Source organism: Pseudophryne corroboree, chromosome 7 (genome assembly GCF_028390025.1).
Source record: "Pseudophryne corroboree isolate aPseCor3 chromosome 7, aPseCor3.hap2, whole genome shotgun sequence".
Taxonomy (NCBI): domain Eukaryota; kingdom Metazoa; phylum Chordata; class Amphibia; order Anura; family Myobatrachidae; genus Pseudophryne; species Pseudophryne corroboree.
Genome location: NC_086450.1, coordinates 401722860 through 401747368, shown reverse-complemented (window position 1 = coordinate 401747368; position 24509 = coordinate 401722860). Strand labels below are relative to the sequence as shown.

Here is a 24509-nt window from a genome sequence, read left to right as displayed (position 1 = left end):
GGTCTGCTACATCCTCCTACAAAATGCTGCTGTAGCGCTACTCTCCCCCATCTGCCCGCGGCTCTTTATACATTAATATGCAGCAACTGGGCAATAAAGGCTTGTGTTCTGCATCTAAAGCAAATTGCCATTGACTATTTTTAAATCAGATTTTGTTTTCTTATAATGTTTGTATTGAATCATGACAACGTATTTACAATACTTAAACTGCTACTTATTCCATCAATACTATACAGTAGCTGTAATACACAAAGGTAATGTACATTTTGTGTGATTGTAAAGGAGTGTGAATGTGGTTGGGTGACACATAGTGATGATGCCATCATTGGTTCAAAGCACAGTAAGCTATTATTTTTACACCCTACCACCAAGTTGCTCTATAACTTGGAATACAATGAAAACAACAGAGCTAGTGTTTTATAGTGTATTGTGTGGACCTTGTGAGCCAATTAATTTAATTACTGATGACTTTGATGGGAAATTGTTATTGGCAGCGATAAATTGGATATTACTCTCTCTCTCTCTATATATATATATATACATATATATATATATATATATATATTTACCACAGTTATTAACTGCGCATAGGATATTTCTCTCAGTTCAATTCAAATAGTCAGTCCTTTTTAATTGATGCAAATGCTGCCAGTTCCTGAAAAGCCGATCCGCCGGCAAAGTACATGTAAAAAAACAGAAAAAAGGAAGGCGCACAAATGAGCAAAGTTTGAAATCTTTACTAGTAAAAGAGTAAAAGCTCACGTACATCGAAGTAAAATAATACCGGCTCCCTTCTCCAAAACCCCACAAGAAACGTCTCCGGATCGCACCCAGCAGTGTTTCAGACAGGGGAACTTTTAGCGGTTCACATTCAGCTGTGCTTCCATCCAAGCACTCAGTCACAGTGCATGCGGCTGCTCATTCAGCACTTGGTGTAAGCATCCCGACCGGTTTCGTCACAATAGACTTCGTCAGGGGGCGTGTGGCCAAACGGAGTTTCCGTGTAGTATTTATAGCACATCCATATCAATCCATATCCATATCAATTAGATCTTTCAATTTGGCTTATTATAGTTCACAATCTAGCCATCTGAAACAATATTGCAACAAGGTATTTTATATGTGAATCATATGCCAGGTTAGAGATCAAATACTATACCAAACCACAAACAAAGTATACAGTGTTACATTAACAGGTTATGACTAAAAGTGAAAAACTGTTTACTGCAAGCAGCCAAAAGACAGATATTCATTTAACCCATTAGGTTGCAATGTATTTAACATATATATCCATTTAGGGGGTCTATTCATGAAGTAGTGAAAAGTGTGGAGAAGTGAGCCAGTGGAGAAGTTGCCCATGGCAACCAATCAGCATTGAAGTAACATTTATAATTTGCGTACTATACAATTGTATGGAGCAGCTGATTGGTCGCCATGGGCAACTTCTCCACAGGCTCACTTCTCCACTCTTTTCACTGCTTCATGAATAGACCACATAGTCTCCTTTTGTAAACATAGAAACTATGGTTTAGCACGTCTTGTAATTTATACCCAAGAGTACCGCGAATGGAACCGTGCTGTACTATACTATTTATGTGGATGGCATCGGGTTATATTTAAGCAGGGAGGTAAGCAGTGCCGGATCTAAGAATACGCTATATATGTATATATTCACATACAGTATACAGACATAACTTTTCATTTATTTTTCTTCTGTAGTGCCATTTTCAGCTTTCTCAGAAGTTTAGTTATTCTAAAGGCAACTCTTAAGGTCCACCAGCTTTCCATGCCTCCCTGTGCACTCGTCTCCTCCAAATCCACTGTCATATCTCTGTTTTTCAATTCTCAGGATGCCCTATGTCTCTATCCTCACATCCTCCTCCAGTGACTGACAGCAGTGACTGCTGGTCTCTGATTATTTCCTATGCCTGTAAGAACCATGCTGTAGACAAGCTGTCATCCGCCTTCATCCTTCCACCCCTCCCTCCTCTCTGGTTAGGCTTGCGATATAAACCTGCAGTTATATCTCGAGCTTTTCTCCTCCATGTCCAATCCAGTGGAACATCCTTCGGGGAAATCTATTCTTTCATTATATTTCCACTCTAAATGTGATTGACAAAAAGGCTTTTTCAGTGGCGGAACACAGTTATTTTAACTCACCTCCCGTTCGCGCTTTCTAATTGTTTTCATTTCTCTGCTATTTATAATCTGTCTAATCCTTCTTCTTGTCAGTTATAGGGCCTGGAATTATCCAAGCAATGCCATTTAGCTTTCATACTGTTTCTGGAATAATCACACTCACTTCTGCTGTCGCATTTGATACTCATATTTTTGCATTAATCAGAAGAAAGTGCTCTCTCTCTCTCTTTTTCTCTTTATCCGTTTATCTTTTCTTTCCGCAAATCTAACTCGCATCTCTCATCCTCGATCCTCCGTATTCTTCATTTACAGTATATTTAATAATTTTAAAAGTGTAACAATTTAAATAGTTGGATCTTAAAACGTACTTTTGGGAACTATTGTTAAAATAATAAAATAAATGTAAAAATGTTTTTTTAAGTTTAAAACTTTCAAGTCAAAAGCCTTTTACTCTGTTGGGATTGTTTATAAATGGAGAAAAGTTACCGTCGATTACTGAAAGTCTATGATCAGCCCCCACCAGTGCAAAAACCCGCCACCTATCTTCACAGGATCACCCAAACTCACCTTCACTAACACCGATGGTGCTAGCAGGACATAATGATAAAAAAAAATAACTTTATTTAAATAAAGGATTTTTTATTTTGAATGATTACTTTTTCTTTAAATGCATGATTATTTAAATATTTTATAAAATTTTGAAACTTTTATTTATTTACTAGTAAAGGAACCCTCAGTCTCTGCACTGCTCCGCCCATTTCTCCATTTGCACCTATTCGCTCAGTAACACCCCCACCCCCCACTGCTTCTTCCACATCCCTCTCCATGCTCTATCTGACTCTGCCCTGCTCTCTGTTTGCTTCATCCTACTGTGGGGCCCAGAGGCTTAGGGGGCCCGTTTCGGGACCTGACTCAACTGCACCCAAGTTATAAAGTTGTCTCAGCCAGATCAATCAGATTCCCGGAATTGAACATTAAGCACTATGGGGGGTAATTCAGAGTTGATCGCAGCAGCGAATTATTTGTAGTTGGGCAAAACCATGTGCACTGCAGGGGGGGGCAGATATAACATTTGCAGAGAGAGTTAGATTTGGGTGGGTTATTTTGTTTCTGTGCAGGGTAAATACTGACTGCTTTATTTTTACACTGCAATTTAGATTTCTGTTTGAACACACCCCACCCAAATCTAACTCTCTCTGCACGTTATATCTGCCTCCCCCGCCCCCCCTGCAGTGCACATGGTTTGGCCCAACTGCTAACAAATTTGCTGCTGTGATCATCTCTGAATTAGCCTCTATGTGACATAGGGGGACATGTACTAAGCAGTGAAAAAAGTGAAGAAGTGAGCCAGTGGAGAAGTTGCCCATGGCAACCAATCAGCTGCTCTGTATACTTTTGTAGTATGCAAATTATAAATGTTACATCAATGCTGATAGGTTGCCATGGGCAACTTCTCCGCTGGCTCACTTCTCCACTTTTATTACTGCTTAGTACATCTCCCTCATAATGTGAAGTGAGGGAACTGTGTGGCATGTGTACTGGAGGCAGTACAATGTGGCATATTGCTGACTTGGTGCACTACAGTTAGTCATAATAGCATACCTCCCAACTTTGATAGCAGCGGAGGAGGGACACTATCGCGCGCCGAAGGCCCCTGTGTTCGTTATTATGGGGGCATGAACAGCGCTGTGAGAGCTGCTGGTCATGCCCTCTGTCCCTCTCTGCCGTGAATAGACGCTGTGCACATGCGCACAGCATCTATTCACCGCTGCTTTCCTCAGAGCAGCGAGTGACAGGGAGGGATCTCCCAACTGCCCCCCCACCCGCGGGACACTGCGACCCGTGGGTGGGAAAGCGGGACAGACCGTAAAAAACGGGACTGCCCCGCCAAAATCGGACGTAATAGGAACTTTGGACACTGTGTAGTATAATGTGGACTAGGGAATACTATGACGCATAAAATTAACAACTGCTGTGGAGAGAGGTGACTCTCTAGAAGGAGTAAGGAGCCCCTTCCAACTGTCGCAATGTGGCCCTCAAAGAACTGCTTACGCCCCTTTTCCGGAGACATCACTGAAGTATAAAACACAAACTGCTAATAGATGGTGGCAACATGGCTAAAGGGGAACTCTACCTATAGATAACTTTATCTTGTCCGATGTTTCATTTTTTTCATTAGGTACTGTTGTGTTGCTGTCACACAACCAATAGAAATGCTTGTGTTTGATGCACAAACCTGAGCTTATCTGTTACCATTTCCAAGTGGATGGAAAATAGCTTAATCTGTCTGGGAAATAAAATGAGCTGTAGATAGCCTATCCCTTTAAATCAAGTCTATGGTTCACTGCAGTCATTCACCTCATTTGTTAAAATAAGCATAATAAAGCTACGGGAAATCTGAAAAAAAAAATTCCATATCACATGCGAAAATCCGTGCATTATTTATTAGCCTTCTAATTAGACACATCCGTCTAGAAGGCACGACATGAAGCAGGCAGACGACTTTGGGATATTAGCAATAAAAGACGCAGGGTGAAACAGTATTTACAGATATCTGCTTAACAGCAATGTTACTCCTCTGCATCAATCACTGTGACTGGAAAGTTTTGGTTTAATGCTGTTATTTTCTAGCATGCCCAATGCTAAGGGGACTGGAAATGATGCTTTTGAAACTACTGCGAGGGCTGTTGCCAAACCTCATCCATCATCCATACACAGCACTGTCCTACCTCATCCAAGGGTCAAATATACACACAGAAATTCCCAGTCACCCTATAGCTAATAGGCAGCTGATTGGACACAGCAAACAAACACCGCACAAGTGCCTGTTCCCAAACGCTGGCCTTGCACATCCCATCTGTGTCCTGTCCATCAGACTCAGCCTATTAAGCAAAGTACGGAAAAGACTGCAAATGAACATAGAGGATTTTGCTGGAGCAAGCAGAGCCATGCAATCTCTGTAAAACGAGTTTCCGCCAGTGTCAGAGATTATATTACATATGGTGTGGTGCAAGGTACTTGCATTTTTTTTAATCACAGTTGAGTAAATGGCTTGTCATCTTGGAGCTCTATCAAATATCTCACCGTCTGTTGCTCTAGTTACAGGCTAGATGGCTTGCTGGCGAGGAAAATGCGTATATTGAAATTCACGTGGATATAGATCAGATTTGTCAGCAGCTTGCTGTAAATTCCTTCTGTAGCCATTAATATGTGAGTTTTGCTAAGTCTATGATAAAGATTTCAACAGCGCTTTATGTGATTAACAAAGAAAAAAACCTATCCTACGCTGAAGAACTATAATATAGACAAAGTAGACTCTTGGCTGGAAAAGTAGATATTGGCCAGCTGAGACAGAATTTCTTTGTCACGCTCTGACCAGTCATGATGACTCTGTGTGAGAGACGGGCTGGTAGCCAAACAGAGTTCAGGAGGTTGACTGACACTGTCCCACAGATCCTACTGTATGGTGCTCTGCAATCACCATGCAGTGTTCATTCTCTGGATGAAGTTGATGCACATGAACAGTGTGCATCAACTTCTGCTAAGTCTGCTGTATATGTAGGTCTGAGTGCTCAATAAATGCACTGTAACATAGGGCCTAATTCTGAGTTGATCGCAGCAGCAAATTTGTTAGCAGTTGGGCAAAACCATGGGGGTCATTCCGAGTTGATCGCTCGTTATTTTTTTCTCGCAACGGAGCGATTAGTCGCTAATGCGCATGCGCAATGTCCACAGTGCGACTGCGCCAAGTAAATTTGCTATGCAGGTAGGTATTTTACTCACGGCAATACAAGGTTTTTTCTTCGTTCTGGTGATCGTAATGTGATTGACAGGAAGTGGGTGTTTCTGGGCGGAAACTGGCCGTTTTATGGGAGTGTGTGAAAAAACGCTACCGTTTCTGGGAAAAACGCGGGAGTGGCTGGATAAACGGAGGAGTGTCTGGGCGAACACTGGGTGTGTTTGTGACGTCAAACCAGGAACGACACTGACTGAACTGATCGCAGATGCCGAGTAAGTCTGGAGCTACTCAGAAACTGCTAAGAAGTGTCTATTCGCAATTCTGCTAATCTTTCGTTCGCAATTTTGCTAAGCTAAGATTCACTCCCAGTAGGCGGCGGCTTAGCGTGTGCAAAGCTGCTAAAAGCAGCTTGCGAGCGAACAACTCGGAATGACCCCCCATGTGCACTGCAGGGGGGGGCAGATGTAACATGTGCAGAGAGAGTTAGATTTGGGTGGGGTGTGTTCAATCTGCAATCTAATTTGCAGTGTAAAAATAAAGCAGCCTGTATTTACCCTGCACAGAAACAAAATAACCCACCCAGATCTAACTCTCTCTGCAAATGTTACATCTGCCCCCCTGCAGTGCACATGGTTTTGCCCAACTGCTAACAAACTTGCTGCTGCGATCAACTCAGAATTAGGCCCATAGTTACTAGACCCCTTATACCCCTTTTCACACAGAAACTGAAATTACCGGGTGAAGCTTTTGTACCCGGTAATTTCATGAAACACAACGGGTCCTTTTTCTGTGTGAAAGTGTCAACCCGGGTTGAAATTCCCATGACTTAGACCCTGGAATTTACCAGGGTTAGAGACCCGGGAATTTCGACCTGGGTTGACCTGTTCACACAGACAAAATACCCGTGTTGATCTGCAAATTACCGGGTCGACATTCTTGACCCGGTAATTTGCTTGTTTGTGTGAAAGGGGGTGTCAGACAGAGACCGGTAACACAACCCGGCACTGATATGCCGGGTAATTGGCAGGTTTTCTGTCTGAAAGTGGTATTAGCCTGCTGGTCACCACTAGAGAAATGTTTTTGCATTGAAGACAGATTGCAGCCTGTCTGGTATGATTTCATATATGTCACAAAATGAGACAGACCATGATGAAAAAGAAATATAAGTTTGGATAATCATTCTCTACAACTTGCCATTATGTTCCCACCTGCTGGACCTTCCTGCCCAGGGATCATATTATATACTACTTTCTCTCTAACTGCCTGTAAATGGGTATGACTTTTTTAAGAGCATATATATAAAAATGTTTTCAAAGGCACAAAAATAATATCGGTAAAAGCTATTACAACTTTGATGTTAGGGATCAGTCATTTGCGGGATTCTCTTGTGTCTCATAGATGCTGATCTACATGGTCTCAGTTGCCATCTCATAAACAGGACGTCTGAATACACTTGAATTTATGAAAGCGCACCCGATGACTACAGGAGACTTATACATTACCAGTGACTGATTTACAGGTCTCCTGGTCCCCTTACCGTGAAGTCACTTTCTTTCTGGCCATTGTGTACTTTCCAGGGTAAAAGCAATTTAGAGTAGTCAGTGGTTACCATTGTGTGATATTATTTTTGAAAATCAAACAAACTCATTTGTAGTCACAAAAAGAAAATTGGACAATTTAGAACTATTGAAGTTAAACCCTCTGTACCACAGGAAAGAGACAAACGCAACCTACATAGGTCGTCATGTCTAAGCTTTGCAGTGCTTACCAATAACATCTGTCATCAGACATCAAAGAGATAAAGCTTTTAGCACTGTGCTAGCGTATACAAGTAAATGGTGGTGTGCATTAATACGTCTCTTCATATTTCTGTTGGTGCATGTGTAATGGAAATTATTTAATCCTCTTTGATGCATAAAGTTAAGCAGCGACGTACTGGGGCTTTAATTCGGCCCTGGCATTTGTGAACTCGTGGCAAGCCCCCATTACCATGGCGACTGTTGATGGGGCGGGGGCGCACTGCGGGTCCGTGCCGTGGACTCACAGGACACCCCCATTTCCATGGAGACTATGGAACCAGAGAGCTGGAGGCTGCGCTGTGCGCGGCCTACCCGGCTCTCTGAATGACCAGTTCGGCCCACCTGCCCATCGGCCCTTCTGGCATGTGCCAGAAGTGCCAGATGGCCAGTCCGGCCATGAAATTAAGGAACCAGGGGCTAAACCCTCCAAAAAAATCAAATATGGGCCCATATATATTGAAGTCTGAATTGGCCAGAGGTGCGGGTTCCCGGCCAAACTTTTTTAAAGCGGTAATCATGTACCAGGCATGGTTTTGCCTTGTACATGAGTGATGCTTTAAAAAAAGCCAGAGTTCCGCGGGAACCTGTTCCTTTCGGTCAACTCGGACTTATTACATCTGGCTCATAGTGTCATTTTCATATAGCAAAGTAAAATTAACTTTTCTTCCGATGGTATAACAAAACCACCAAATCTATCTATCTACTGTATGCATCACTCATCCTATATGTGTTGGGTTTCCTGTGAGCTACAGATAAAGATTACTAAAATGTTTCCTTTTATTTCTTTAAGGCATAAATGTTTTAATGTGATATTACACAGAGAGAATGCATCCAAAAGAACTTAGTTTACAGGGACATTATGCTATACTGTTGAAGACATCACAGTAATATGAAGAAAAACAAGTTGATCTTTCATGCAAATTTCATTTAGTAACGTGATTATTATTGCCTTTTTGTGCAGTGATCTGATGCCGAGGACAATAGAAGGGCAGATAACGATGGAGAAGACACCCAGCTATTTTGTCACCAATGAGGCTCCACAGAGGATTCACTCAATGGCCAAAGACACCAAACTCATTGTGGTGGTAAGGAACCCGGTGACACGTGCCATATCCGATTACACTCAGACGCTATCTAAGAAACCAGAGATTCCAACATTTGAGGTCCTGGCCTTCAAAAACAGGACCCTGGGGCTCATTGATGCTTCTTGGAGTGCACTTCGGATAGGCATCTATGCTCTGCATTTGGAAAGTTGGATGCAGTACTTTCCCCTCTCCCAAATCCTTTTTGTTAGCGGAGAACGTCTCATTAGCAACCCAGCTGAAGAACTGGCCAAAGTTCAAGAGTTTTTGGGTCTCCGGCGGATTATCACTGACAAACACTTTTACTTTAATAAGACTAAAGGCTTCCCATGTCTGAAAAAGCCAGAAGACACAGGTGCTCCTAGGTGCTTGGGAAAGTCCAAGGGCCGGACTCATCCCAAAATCGACCCAGATGTCATTCGGCGACTGAGGAAATTTTACAAACCTTTTAATGCTATGTTTTACCAAATGACAGGGCAGGATTTTGAGTGGGAGAAAGAAGATCTGGAAAGCTAAAAACAGACACGTGGTGGGAAAACTTTTCACAAAAACAGAGTATTAATAACAAACTAGACTGTGGACACAGTTTCTGCAGTGTACCGAGAATAATTATTATTTTGCCAACAAACAAATTCTAAAGAAAACTATGATTCTAACACAGGGGGTAATTAAGAGTTGATCGTAGCAGCAAATTTGTTAGCAGTTGGGCAAAACCAAGTGCACTGCAGAAGGGGGGCAGATATAACATGTGCAGAGAGAGTTAGATTTGGGTGGAGTGTGTTCAAACTGACATCTAAATTGCAGTGTAAAAATAAAGCAGCCAGTATTTACCCTGCACGGAAACAAAATAACCCACTCAAATCTAACTCTCTCAGCAAATGTTATATCTGCCACAACTGCAATGCACATGGGGGGCAATTCAGACCTGATCGCTCGCTATCGTTTTTTGCAGTGCTGTGATCAGGTCAGAACTGCGCATGCACAGAGCCTGCCTTAGGCATAGGCAAACTAGGCAAATGCCTAGGGCATTTGGTATGCTAAGGGGCACCAGCAGCTTCTGCTGATTAAAATGATATGCGGCATGCCTATATTCTGTGTGTGACTGCAGCTGCATACAAAATACTACATTGCAGTGTATTCCTGGAAATCACTGTAATGTAGCATTTCTTATGCAGATACAGCCGCAGTCACACACAGGATATAGGCATGCTGCGTATTATTTTAATCAGCAGAAGCTGCTTGTGCATTCTAGCCACATAGTAATGCAAATAAGGTGCATTTTCAGAAACAAAAGGCGCCAGACGTTAGCAGAACTGCCAGATGACTCATGCCAGGCATCTCCTGCAGAACTAGTGGCGGTGCTAGGGGGCACCAGCCAAAATCTTGCCTAGGGCACCATATTGGTTAGGGCCGGATCTGCGCATGCGTATGCACTGCAATGCACAGGTGCGTCGCACAGGTAGTGGTTTGCTGCCCTGCTATGGGTTTGTGCGAAGAATCCATTTGCGCGGGCGATCGCAAGGTGATTGACAGGAAGAGGGTATTTGTGGGTGTCAACTGACCGTTTTCTGGGAGCAGTTGGAAAAACGCAGGCATTCCCAAGCGTTTGCAGGGCGGGTGTCTGACGTCCCGGACAGGCTGAAGTGATCGAAGCGGCTGAGTAAGTCCTGAGCTACTCAGAAACTGCACAAAATCTTTTTGTACTGCTCGGTTGCATATGCGATCGCACACTTGCACAGCTAAAATACACTCCCCGGTGGGCGGCGACTATGTGAATGCAGGACTGCAAAAAACAGCTAGTGAGTGACCAGGTCTGAATTACACCCCATGGTTTTGCCCAACTGCTAACAAATTTGCTGCTGCAATCAACTCTGAATTACCCCCATATTGCGGTTGTTTCAGTTACAGCATGGTAATACAGGTAAATCTGTACTATCCCTAACAAAAGTGGACGATGATCAAAAAGGGCATATAAATAATTTGTCAGGTATTACCCTAGTTTTCATTCAGCTTAACAGCTTCTCTACTACAATATGTTTTATACTGTAGGTGTGCGTGTGTATTATGTTGTTTTTCCATTGTTTCAAAAAAAGCATTATTTTTTAACAAAATATATTTACCTTAAAAAATGAAGTTTTTTCACTAAAAGAAAATTATTAGTATTAAGTTTCAACAAAGAAAAATGTTCAACTTCTGTTTAGGGCATATGAGATTTACCTGTATGTTTTCCAGAAGGCTGTAAATATGACATATGGACTGTAGCTAACAGCAACCAATCACACGTGCTCTTTTATTCATGACTTGCACTAGACCGAACAAAACTATCGTGTGATTCGTTGGTCTGGGTTACTGCACATTTGTGATATTTACAATACGGCAGATCTTTGTTACCTCTTTTATACAGTATATGATCAGTATGGCTTATTTGGAAGTACAGTAGATGTACTGTAGATGACATAAGTATTTTATGGACACTGAAAGAGCAAATATAGGTATATCTTTTATTGCATATTTTGGGAAAAGGTACATATGAGAATCCTATCACCCTATTTTGGACCTTTTTTTTTTGGATATGTTAAAATCACTTGCCAAAAACTACCACTGAGCAGAGACGATGAGGAAGCACAGATATTTAAAGCATATTTTATTTTCATGACTGGTTATCCAGATTTATTTAAAAATAAATTCCTTTGTGGTTTTGTTTGCTGTATCATTACTATAAAAAAAAAAAAAACAACACACAAAAAAATATATATAAAAAATAACAATATACATATATACTGTGTGTATATATATATATATATATATATATATACTGTGTGTATATATGTATATATATACTGTGTGTGTATATATATATACATATATATATATATATATATATATACTATATATATGTAAATATATACTGTACACACACACATTCGTTGCACAGTCCAATAGAATTGCAGATTGGGTCCAAAGGAATTGCAGCTTGGGGTAAGAAGGATAATGTAAGGCAGCTCACTTACATGTGCCATGACAGTTAAAGAAGCAAGATTTACAGAAGGACGGTAAAGTTCAAATATCTCTGAAGGGAACTGACATAACTGTAAAGATGCAGTGGGAGATGTATCAATCCTTGGAGAGAGATACAATGGAGAAGTTGCCCAAAGCAACCAATCAGTCTAGTGTCGTTTATCTAGCACAGCCTATGAAATGACAGTAGGAAGCTGATTGGTTACTATGTGCAACTTCGCTATTTTATCTCTCCCAAAGGGTTGATACATCTTCATCCTCAATCTCTGATAGTAAGGGTCTATGTACTAAGCCTTGGAGAAAGATAAAGTGGACGGAGATAAAGAACCAGTCAATCAGCTCCTAACTGTCATGTTACAGGCTGTGTTTGAAAAATGGCACTTAGGAGCTAGTTGGTTGGTACTGTTTATCTGTCCACTTTATCTCTCTACAAGGCTTAGTACATTGACATCTATATGCTCCATAGTATAGGAGTAATTGCAAATTTATGTATGAAGCAAAAATACACACACACACACACACACCTATGTGGTGTCAAGGTACATTTTATATATTGCACCCTAAAGGCATTTTTGCCTATATGTTTGTAGTCCACGTGGAGTGGGAAGGGGCAGGGGGGGGGGGGCACATATTAGTGTAACGATGGCCCTACACTCCACTTCACAGTGCTGTAATTTGCTACATCAAGTGCAAAGGTCCCAGAAGGTCCAATGTATTCTTGGGATAGAGGTGCTTAACAATTGTGAGTCTTCCAGACATTCAAGGACAGTAGGCAAGTATAACGAAAGGTATTACTTTTTGTCAGTATTAAGGTCATTTGCCACCAAGAACAGCAATTCTCTCACCCCTGTTTCTTTACTCCCCAGTAATCAGTGGAGTATCTATAACGGATGGATACAGCCTTCGATACTGTGCCTCACAGGAGACTGATCATCAAATTAAGGGTATTTGGAGTAGGAAATACTATTTGTACATGGATAGGGAATTGACTGGATAACATGGTACAACGAGCAGTGGTCAATGGAATGTTCTCCAGTTGGGCACCTGTAGTCAGCGGAATACCACAAGGGTTCGTTCTTGGCCCGCTACTGTTCAATATATTTATTAATGATCTAGGAATAGGCCTGGAAAGCACAGTGTCAATCTTTGCAGATGATACTAAACTGTGTATGGTAATTAAATCAGAAATAGATGTGGAGTATCTACAGAATGACTTACTAAAACTTGAAACCTGGGCGTCTAAATAGGGAATGAGGTTCAATATTGAAGAATGCAAAGTTATGCACTTTTGGATTAAACACAAACTTCTCACAGATAATAGGCTTAATAACAGTACACAATGTCAAAGTGCATCAAAGAAGGCAAGTAAAGTCCTTGCGTGCATAAAACGGGGTATTGATACAAGGGACGAGGACGTAATCCTGCCTCTGTATAAATCATTGGTACGTCCGCATCTGGAATATTGTGTTCAATTTTGGGCACCATATTATAAAAAAAATATCGGGTAACTCAAAAGAGTTCAAAGGCGAGCTACTAAGCTGATTAAAGGGTACGAGGAAAGGCTTACTAGGTTAAATATGTATGCCCTTGAAAAGTGGAGATTAAGAGGAGACATTATTAATATATTCAAATATGTAAAGTATCAATCCAAAGAGTTAGCAGGGAGTTTGTTTATTAATAGAATTCTGTATATGACACGTGGGCACTCGCTGAGGCTAGAGGAGAGAAAATTCCGTACAAAACGTAGGAAAGGGTTTTTCACCGTAAGGGCAATAAAGATTTGGAACTCCCTGCCGGAGAAGGTAATAATGGCGGACTCTGTAAATGCATTTAAAAACGGATTGGACAGTTTTCTAGCTGAAAAAAAGTATCCAAGACTATAGCATTTAGTATACTGACATTATGTATATGGGAGTGATAAGAAATATAGTTGTCAATAGGTACGAATCCTTATTTTGGCTGGTGCATTATAATGTGCTCTGCTTAATACAGAATATAGGTTGAACCCGAGGGGCTGTTTGCCTCTTTTCAACCTCATTAACTATGTTACTATGATGCAGGGAGCGTGATGTGTACATGGGCCAGTAGATCAAAGGGGTACACCTGGCACCCAACTTGCTGACAGCATTATCGACGTTTCGGGAATGTCTTCAGAAAGATGGCTTCAGCATAGCCGATAGAAAACACACTGGCACTGTTTCAGAGTCTTTGCTCATTTCCACGCATGTGCTATTTTTCCAAAGACATCGCCAGGAATGATGGTGTCGCCTGACACACAATGGGCCCACCATACCTGACAATACTGGCATTTTCAGGAATGTGCAATATGTTTCCATTTAGTTTTTCTGGCTGTCTGATATAATGTAACTTGTTATATGTGATATGCTACCACAGATACTGTACAACACAAATATACTCTAAATATCACATACACAGCAGACCAGAGATGACTTGGTAGGAGATGCCTCATGGTTGTAAAATGTTGAGTTATACCTCTTTCATACTGAGCCTCTGACCCGGGATATTGTTGTGGCAAGCCGGGGTGATACGGGTTCTGTCTCGGTGTAAAAGGCTCAACCCGGGTTGTGCCCCCCAGGTCTGCTACCCGTGTCATGACTAGGGATATTCCAAGAACAGACCTGGCTAGGCTCCAATATGAAAGGTGCGACCTGGGTCATTCGACACAGGTTGCGTTAGGAGGAGCTAGTTGGTTGATCAGGGACGCTGGCAGATTGCAGACACCACCCACTTTTCATGACCTCATCTTTGTGTGCGAAAAACCCTTCACGTCTAATGACTCACACATTTTGCAAGGCAGACACGGGTCCAAGGTGCACTGTGAAGAGCTGTAAAACACAGGTTAAAGCCCATGTTCACTATCCCAGGTTGGAGCCAGGCCTTCAGGGGAACATGTACTAAGCAGTGATAAAAGTGGAGAAGTGAGCCAGTGGAGAAGCTGCCTATGGCAACCAACCGGCACTGATGTAACATTTATAATTTGCATACTATAAACATATACAGAGCAGCTGATTGGTTGCCATGGGCAGTTTCTCCACTGGGGGGGGGGGGGGTGATTAAAAATTTGATGGGAGAATCCCTTAAAGTTCTGTTAATAAAGACTCATTTCATTGTATTAATTAGCCTGGTTGAGCAATGTGAGGAAATAAGGTGTGTCCTACTTTCCCCTCCCACCTTCTTTCACTGCTATGGTGATTACGCCGCTCTGTTATCGATATGGTAGGATGGTTGTGTGGCATCTTTCAATCGAGTATAGTGTGTAACTTTTAAAAATACGTTCAATTTGGTTCTACCATATGTATTGTAATCCCCTCATCCATCTACATTTTGCAATTGAACTACAACTTTCAGCCTGCCCTTCCAATCTATAGTGCCAGGATCTGTAAGTCATTTAAACTGTCTCTGGGGGAGAAGGAAACATGTTTTTTTTTTGGTAATTCTTTCGCCGTCACAGTATATTACAACAAACTACTTGATCGTTAATTGCAGTGCCTTGAAGTAGTAAATCAGTGGAAGCCAAAGGCACATCTACTCCCTGTGTGGTAGAGATTGCAAGATAACTGGTGACAACTTAATTAATTTGTCAAACTCAAATAGTGTGCTGGAATTATGCCTCTTCATATTATGTAGCAAGAAATTGCCATTGTGCTATAGTAATTAAATGGAGAAGTTCCAACGCAGACTAATACACTCTCTCCATCTCTCCCTCCCTTTCTCTCTCCCTCTCTCTGTCTTTCTCTCTCTCCCCTACTCTTTCTATCTCCCACCCTCCTTCCCTCTTTCTCCCTCTCTCTGTCTTTCTCTCTCTCCCCTACTATTTCTATCTCCCACTCTCTCTCCCACCCGCCTTCTCTCTTTCTCTCTCTCTCCCTCTTTCTTTCTTTTTCTTTCTCCCTCTCACTTTCTCTCTCCTCTCCTCTTTCTATCTCCCACTCTCCTTCCCTCTTTCTCTCCCTCTCTCTTTCTTTCTTTCTTCTCCCTCTTTCTCTCTTTCTTTCTCCCTCTTTCTCTCTCCCTCTCTCTTTCTCTGTCCTCTACTCTTTCTGTCTACCACTCTCTAGGGCCCCATACACTAGAACGATTTTGCTAAATTTCAATTCAATTCAGTCATTCTGGGCGATACATAGGGGGAAATCATGCATTGTTGCTGTGTATCTGATCCGATCCGATGCGCGGCCACGTGAACGTCAGGTCGTTGGTGCTGCACTCGTTATATGTCGTGATCAAATGGAATTGTATGGAATCGAACAGAAAAAAGTGTGGTTTTTGTGCTCGCGATATATCGCATGCGATACATAGTAGGAAGTTTGAAGCACCCTAGTCCAGCCCATCAGATGTATCTGATGGTACCTGTGAATGCAAGCTATACATCCCATGCGATATGTAGGCGCTTGACATATCGTATGCGATGTATAGCATGCTCAAAAAAGTCACACTGTACCAAATTGTTTGGAATTGTATGTAAACACTCCCGGGAAGCTCCCGGGAGAGTTCAAGGGAAATCACCCCGACTTCAGCCTCTAGACGTATCGTTCTAGTGTATGGGGCCCATCTCTCCCTCTCTCCGTCTCTCTCTCCCCTACTCTTTTGACTCCTACTCTTTTGACCATTTGTGAGCTGCGTTGACCACAAATATTCATCCATTATTGTACAGCGCAATAGTACAGATTGTCTGTCCTAACTGTAAAATAGTAATTAACTGCGTAAGCATAGCAAGCCACTGCTATAGCCAAAGCATTTCCTTTTCTTTGTAACTTTCTCCATGTGTAGTACAAAATGTTGACATTCAGAAATTAATATTATAATGTGAACATGGTTGGAATGATGACATTCAGAATGTCACCATGTACAGTATGTCAACCTATGGAATGTCGACATTGTCATAATGGCATTTTTAGTGCATTTAAACCCCTACTCTACCTCTAACCCTTACCAAAGCCACATCCTCCTTATTCTAACACAAACATGAACGGTCGACATTATTTCTGTTGACGTTCACAATGTCATCAATATGACAATGCCGATATTATATCAGTGTTGACATTCTGAATGTCAGCATTTTGACTGTTGAAACACAGATGGAGCGATGCTAATCGTGGCTCCGTCTGTGCCTGGGTGCGCCCGGCGAGGCGGTCCGCCGGGAGCGGACGGGTCGCGCGTGGATGGAAGCATCTGTGTGCACTCAGCGGCGGGCCGAGGCACAGGAGTGCTTAGGTATGTTGCTCGCCCCCGCCTGTGATGTAGCCTCACTCAATGAGCGTAGCTCCATCTGTAGCGCCCATGTTAAAATTTTGAGTGTCCACATTCAGACCATGTTGATATTCTGGTGTTGATATTCTGAATGTCGACCTTTAGGGGGACATTTACTAACCAGTGATAAGAGCGGAGAAGTGAGCCAGTTGAGAAGTTGCCCTATCAGCCAATCAGCAGCTCTGTATAATTTTATAGTATGCAAATTATAGATGTTACTTCAGTGCTGACTGGTTGCCATGGGCAACTTCTCCACTGGCTCACTTCTCCGCTCTTTTCCCTGCTTAGTAAATGTCCCCCTTAGACTGCATACCGTGCCTCCTGTACTTTTCAGAAAGCCAGAAACAGCATGCAATGCATTTAGTAAAATGGGCAGGAGGCATAGTTGCCTACCCTCCCTCATTCTGCAGGAGACTCCCTGAAATAGTATCAATCTCCCTGACTCCCTGAATAGTCCAGCAATCTCCCTGATTGCACCTTAACCCCAGTATGCAGCTGTTACATTCTTGAGGGGAAAAACGAGGATACATACATTCAAAAGGAGCAATCAGTGCCATTTCCCTGCGTTGGTTATAAGGCACAATGGGGCAGATGTATTAAGCCTGAAGATGGCATAAAGAAGTGATAAAGCGGTGATAAGTGCAAGGTGATAATGCACCAGCCAATCAGCTCATAACTGTCAATTTACATATTGGATCTGATTGGCTGGTGCATTATCACTTTGCACGTATCACCGCTTTATCACTACTTTATGCCTTCTCCAGGCTTAATACATCTGCCCCAATGATCCCTATGGTTACATGCATTTTAAATAAGGTTTCTCGTGGCCATTTACAGTTTATGGAACCTCTTGTAAAACACAATATATGAACAAATTCAGAAAAATATCAGTGTCTTTTCTTCAACATGTAGATCTTACTAACTTTGAGGCTCATTTACATTTGGATATAAGTCATTTTCATGACACGACTCTCAGATGTAGCAGTACACGTCCGCGCTGATAGGTGTTAATTTCACAATATCCCTGAAATGCTTTTTCAAAAGTAGGCAAGTATGGCAGGAGGTCATGTACAAACCAATAGATAAAGTTGCCTGAAGGTACACAATGACTTAAACTCCAGTAGAACACGGCTATCCCTCAGTGCAGTGATATAGACAATGACTTACATTATGTATCATGTGCTGATCTCTTTACTGTAAGAATAACACAGAACCAGTTTACACATTAAACATTGTTATTTATTGAGGACGTGGAAGAAAAACCTTACTGTATAAATAAAAGTTGTTTCCAGACGCTGGATGTACTTATTGATTTTCAAAGGCTTCTGTACACAGTAGTTATTTCTCCCAATGCGGGAGCATGTTGAGAGAGGCTGATTATTTGTAGTAATGACTAGGAAGTTAGTGTGCTGCTATGAGGGTTGCGCAGTAAAGAGCCAAGCAACTCCAGATTTCCAGAGATGCCACAGGCACAGATCATCTCGTAATCCCCAACGACAGCAGTTAAAGCCCAGCATCTCCTCAGTTAGCTACGGACTGCAGGGGATGAATCCGACACATCTAGTTAATGAGCTGCATTCGCTCCATGCGTTATTTACGAGATTAGTCACTAAGAATGCAAAGAGAAATGACTACAAAGCAAAATACATTCATAGACTTGGGGTTGGGGCTGTTCTGTAGAATTGGAGGAGAGAGGGTGTAGGTGGTACAGAGCAGCAGATGGGGGCACTGCATGGGGCTAACATTAAGTAGCCTCTTTATACTAGAAATATGCTGTTAACCATAGCATGGCCTTTATTCTGCTATTGCTGGTTCATGTATCACTAGACCCCTACGTATGATGCCTAATGCTTAAATACATTTTTCATTTTCATATACAGATAGAAGATTACATACTGTACATTGTTCATAATTACTTTTACATTACACACTGCAACTCGGCTATAAGGTGTGCTTAGGAAAGTGTTGAACCAAAAACTCCATTACGGATATTTGCAGCTACAGTACCTCTCATATGCACACATCACAGTTATAATGGTAGGCCAAAAAGCTGACATGTCAAAGAAAAACACATCAGTTAAGCTGCTGTGACATTACTGGTTCTGTCCCTATGTATGATTCTGTTAGGTCACAATCTTTCCTGCTGGTTGTTACAACTGAAGGATCTTCTCTCCAAAGGGTCCATGGCTTCTGTAGATCTTCTGGGCAGTGACCCATGTACACCCAGGTTAAGACTCGCAGAACTCACCAGCAGGTCTTCTTGCCTATAATAGCTGCTTTTCCCATATGGCGTGAGGTGCCTACCGATACTGGGATGCCACCAGGACTTACGCCACTGGTGGTAGTGCAATCTTAACCTTGGACCAGGTCAATACAGATGGAACGAAAGACCAAAAGATGATAGGAGCTGCTCTAGACAAGAGACAGGAAAGCACACAATAGACACTTAAACACAGAACTCCCCCAAACTCTGGATAGCTATCGGGCGAGTAGAGTTCATAAAGTATGCAAACAAACAATTCAGAAAGAAGTTAGACAAAACAACATAGAGACAGAGCCACTGACAGTGGGAGTAGATAGATAACAGAGGAAACACTAGACTGTATAGCAAGAAACCAAGGAGTAATATTAGCAGAAATAACAAAAGCAACACAACAGATTAGAACTAGAACCTAGAGACAAGGGCTGCAACCAGGGACTATGACCAGCAGGGAGTGAGAGATATATAGTATATAGGAGACAAGAGCCAATGAGAGTCACAGCACAGCCAGCCTTCCCTAATTACCAACTCTCTGCAGCTGTGCTGCTGCACATCTACCAGCCTCCTGAATTTCACAAGAAACAGCAGGCTGGAGTCAGGTAACGAAGCATTCCCAAACAGGTGTGCTGCTACACATAGTAGTCAGCTTCCAGGTTGCTAGGAGATAGCCAGAAACAAAACAGAAATGAGCCACAGCAGTGACTAACACTAGGCAAGGCTCCCACCCAAGTACTAGTGGCTCAGATAGAGAAGCACCTCCCGTCTAATATGACAACCTGCTGCAGAGGGGCAAGATTGGTAGAACACATTGTAGAGATATTTCAAAGCATAAATACTGTAGCCATTAAAGGTAAATTATAGTTTGGTACAGTTGCATATGCCTTTTAGCACATACATCATATTACTTGCTCTATAATGCTTATAACGGGCTTAGAAATACTCCTCCCTTGCAAGCAACTGAGTGATATCACTAAGCTAATTGAGCATCTACCACTATATATATATGTTTGCTCTATAATGTACAAAATACATGGCTTATTTCTCATTATGAAAAATATCTGTTTTATTTGCACATTGTAACAAAAACATGTGGCTTTAAGGGGTATATTCATGAAGCAGTAAAAAGGGTGGGGTAGTGAGCCAGTCGAGAAGTTGCCCATGGCAACCAATCAGCATTGAAGTAACATTTATAATTTGCATACTATACAATGTACGGATCAACTGATTGGTTGCCATGGGCAACTTCTCCACATGCTCACTTCTCCACCCTTTTCACTGCTTCATGAATAGACACCTTAGTCTTTCTGATTGTAGAGTAAGCTTTAGAATTTACAGGTACTGTTAAGCAACATAAAGTCCTCCAAAAGTCTCAGCTATTCTTGCATTAGCGTCCACCTCTGAATAAGGCCTAGTCTCCTGACACACATAGATTGAGGATTGGTAGTTAAATATTCCTCTGCTTAATGTATGTGGAATATACTTTTGTGTGTATGTGTATACTTTCTCATGTTCTTAACAAATGGTGACCTCCAGTCTATCTATCTATCTATCTGTCTATCTATCTATCTATCTATCTATCTATACAAACAGAGAACCCAGCACTCACCAAAGTAAACTCCCTTATCCTCAACAATTCAATAAATAAATGATGGGGGTTTAGTTGGTGGATTGGCCAATGCACGGAAGCCTGTATACCGATTCAAGGTACCCCACCTTCATACAGGTCCTACACTATCACAGAGTCTTAAAACCTGACTACCACACTGCTGCATCATCTGCCTGCTAGATGTAATGTGTACCTGCCACAGACTTTATGGCTTTTAAAGGCACACTAGTCACCTATTGCACTGGCTCAAAGATGATTGCTAAAAAACAGCTGAGACAGGTTCAGGATAATGAAGTCCACACAGGGGTGCATGAGAAAGCTAGTGGCCACGGTTAATAAGAGCTAACCATAGATTAACCCCTTCATATACACACAGAGTAAAAACCACAGCACTCACCGCACCAGAAGCGGGGCACAGCTATGCACTTACCACTCACAGGGTGGGGTGCATGTAACACTGCACTCTCCACCACAGAAGCGGGGTACACAGCTGTACTTACCACTCACAGGGCGGGGTGCATGTAGCCCATGACCACATCGCTCTAATAAATACAAACAGAGAACCCAGCACTCACCAAAGTAAACTCCCTTATCCTCAACAATTCAATAAATAAATGATGGGGGTTTAGTTGGTGGATTGGCCAATGCACGGAAGCCTGTATACCGATTCAAGGTACCCCACCTTCATACAGGTCCTACACTATCACAGAGTCTTAAAACCTGACTACCACACTGCTGCATCATCTGCCTGCTAGATGTAATGTGTACCTGCCACAGACTTTATGGCTTTTAAAGGCACACTAGTCACCTATTGCACTGGCTCAAAGATGATTGCTAAAAAACAGCTGAGACAGGTTCAGGATAATGAAGTCCACACAGGGGTGCATGAGAAAGCTAGTGGCCACGGTTAATAAGAGCTAACCATAGATTAACCCCTTCATATACACACAGAGTAAAAACCACAGCACTCACCGCACCAGAAGCGGGGCACAGCTATGCACTTACCACTCACAGGGTGGGGTGCATGTAACACTGCACTCTCCACCACAGAAGCGGGGTACACAGCTGTACTTACCACTCACAGGGCGGGGTGCATGTAGCCCATGACCACATCGCTCTAATAAATACAAACAGAGAACCCAGCACTCACCAAAGTAAACTCCCTTATCCTCAACAATTCAATAAATAAATGATGGGGGTTTAGTTGGTGGATTGGCCAATGCACGGAAGCCTGTATACCGATTCAAGGTACCCCACCTTCATACAGGTCCTACACTATCACAGAGTCTTAAAACCTGACTACCACACTGCTGCATCATCTGCCTGCTAGATGTAATGTGTACCTGCCACAGACTTTATGGCTTTTAAAGGCACACTAGTCACCTATTGCACTGGCTCAAAGATGATTGCTAAAAAACAGCTGAGACAGGTTCAGGATAATGAAGTCCACACAGGGGTGCATGAGAAAGCTAGTGGCCACGGTTAATAAGAGCTAACCATAGATTAACCCCTTCATATACACACAGAGTAAAAACCACAGCACTCACCGCACCAGAAGCGGGGCACAGCTATGCACTTACCACTCACAGGGTGGGGTGCATGTAACACTGCACTCTCCACCACAGAAGCGGGGTACACAGCTGTACTTACCACTCACAGGGCGGGGTGCATGTAGCCCATGACCACATCGCTCTAATAAATACAAACAGAGAACCCAGCACTCACCAAAGTAAACTCCCTTATCCTCAACAATTCAATAAATAAATGATGGGGGTTTAGTTGGTGGATTGGCCAATGCACGGAAGCCTGTATACCGATTCAAGGTACCCCACCTTCATACAGGTCCTACACTATCACAGAGTCTTAAAACCTGACTACCACACTGCTGCATCATCTGCCTGCTAGATGTAATGTGTACCTGCCACAGACTTTATGGCTTTTAAAGGCACACTAGTCACCTATTGCACTGGCTCAAAGATGATTGCTAAAAAACAGCTGAGACAGGTTCAGGATAATGAAGTCCACACAGGGGTGCATGAGAAAGCTAGTGGCCACGGTTAATAAGAGCTAACCATAGATTAACCCCTTCATATACACACAGAGTAAAAACCACAGCACTCACCGCACCAGAAGCGGGGCACAGCTATGCACTTACCACTCACAGGGTGGGGTGCATGTAACACTGCACTCTCCACCACAGAAGCGGGGTACACAGCTGTACTTACCACTCACAGGGCGGGGTGCATGTAGCCCATGACCACATCGCTCTAATAAATACAAACAGAGAACCCAGCACTCACCAAAGTAAACTCCCTTATCCTCAACAATTCAATAAATAAATGATGGGGGTTTAGTTGGTGGATTGGCCAATGCACGGAAGCCTGTATACCGATTCAAGGTACCCCACCTTCATACAGGTCCTACACTATCACAGAGTCTTAAAACCTGACTACCACACTGCTGCATCATCTGCCTGCTAGATGTAATGTGTACCTGCCACAGACTTTATGGCTTTTAAAGGCACACTAGTCACCTATTGCACTGGCTCAAAGATGATTGCTAAAAAACAGCTGAGACAGGTTCAGGATAATGAAGTCCACACAGGGGTGCATGAGAAAGCTAGTGGCCACGGTTAATAAGAGCTAACCATAGATTAACCCCTTCATATACACACAGAGTAAAAACCACAGCACTCACCGCACCAGAAGCGGGGCACAGCTATGCACTTACCACTCACAGGGTGGGGTGCATGTAACACTGCACTCTCCACCACAGAAGCGGGGTACACAGCTGTACTTACCACTCACAGGGCGGGGTGCATGTAGCCCATGACCACATCGCTCTAATAAATACAAACAGAGAACCCAGCACTCACCAAAGTAAACTCCCTTATCCTCAACAATTCAATAAATAAATGATGGGGGTTTAGTTGGTGGATTGGCCAATGCACGGAAGCCTGTATACCGATTCAAGGTACCCCACCTTCATACAGGTCCTACACTATCACAGAGTCTTAAAACCTGACTACCACACTGCTGCATCATCTGCCTGCTAGATGTAATGTGTACCTGCCACAGACTTTATGGCTTTTAAAGGCACACTAGTCACCTATTGCACTGGCTCAAAGATGATTGCTAAAAAACAGCTGAGACAGGTTCAGGATAATGAAGTCCACACAGGGGTGCATGAGAAAGCTAGTGGCCACGGTTAATAAGAGCTAACCATAGATTAACCCCTTCATATACACACAGAGTAAAAACCACAGCACTCACCGCACCAGAAGCGGGGCACAGCTATGCACTTACCACTCACAGGGTGGGGTGCATGTAACACTGCACTCTCCACCACAGAAGCGGGGTACACAGCTGTACTTACCACTCACAGGGCGGGGTGCATGTAGCCCATGACCACATCGCTCTAATAAATACAAACAGAGAACCCAGCACTCACCAAAGTAAACTCCCTTATCCTCAACAATTCAATAAATAAATGATGGGGGTTTAGTTGGTGGATTGGCCAATGCACGGAAGCCTGTATACCGATTCAAGGTACCCCACCTTCATACAGGTCCTACACTATCACAGAGTCTTAAAACCTG

The 24509-nt window shown here is 42.6% G+C and overlaps 1 protein-coding gene across 1 annotated transcript in view; it reads left to right on the top strand.

Moving 5' to 3' along the window:
* The window catches only part of LOC134945392 (heparan sulfate glucosamine 3-O-sulfotransferase 4-like), a 352473-nt gene extending 341014 nt beyond the window's left edge, over window positions 1–11459 (top strand). The window contains exon 2 of the mRNA XM_063934635.1: window positions 8639–11459. Within this exon, the coding sequence (XP_063790705.1) occupies window positions 8639–9275 (637 nt within the window). The 3' untranslated portion in view covers window positions 9276–11459. The remainder of the gene's footprint in view (window positions 1–8638) is intronic.
* Window positions 11460–24509: the final 13050 nt, after the last annotated feature.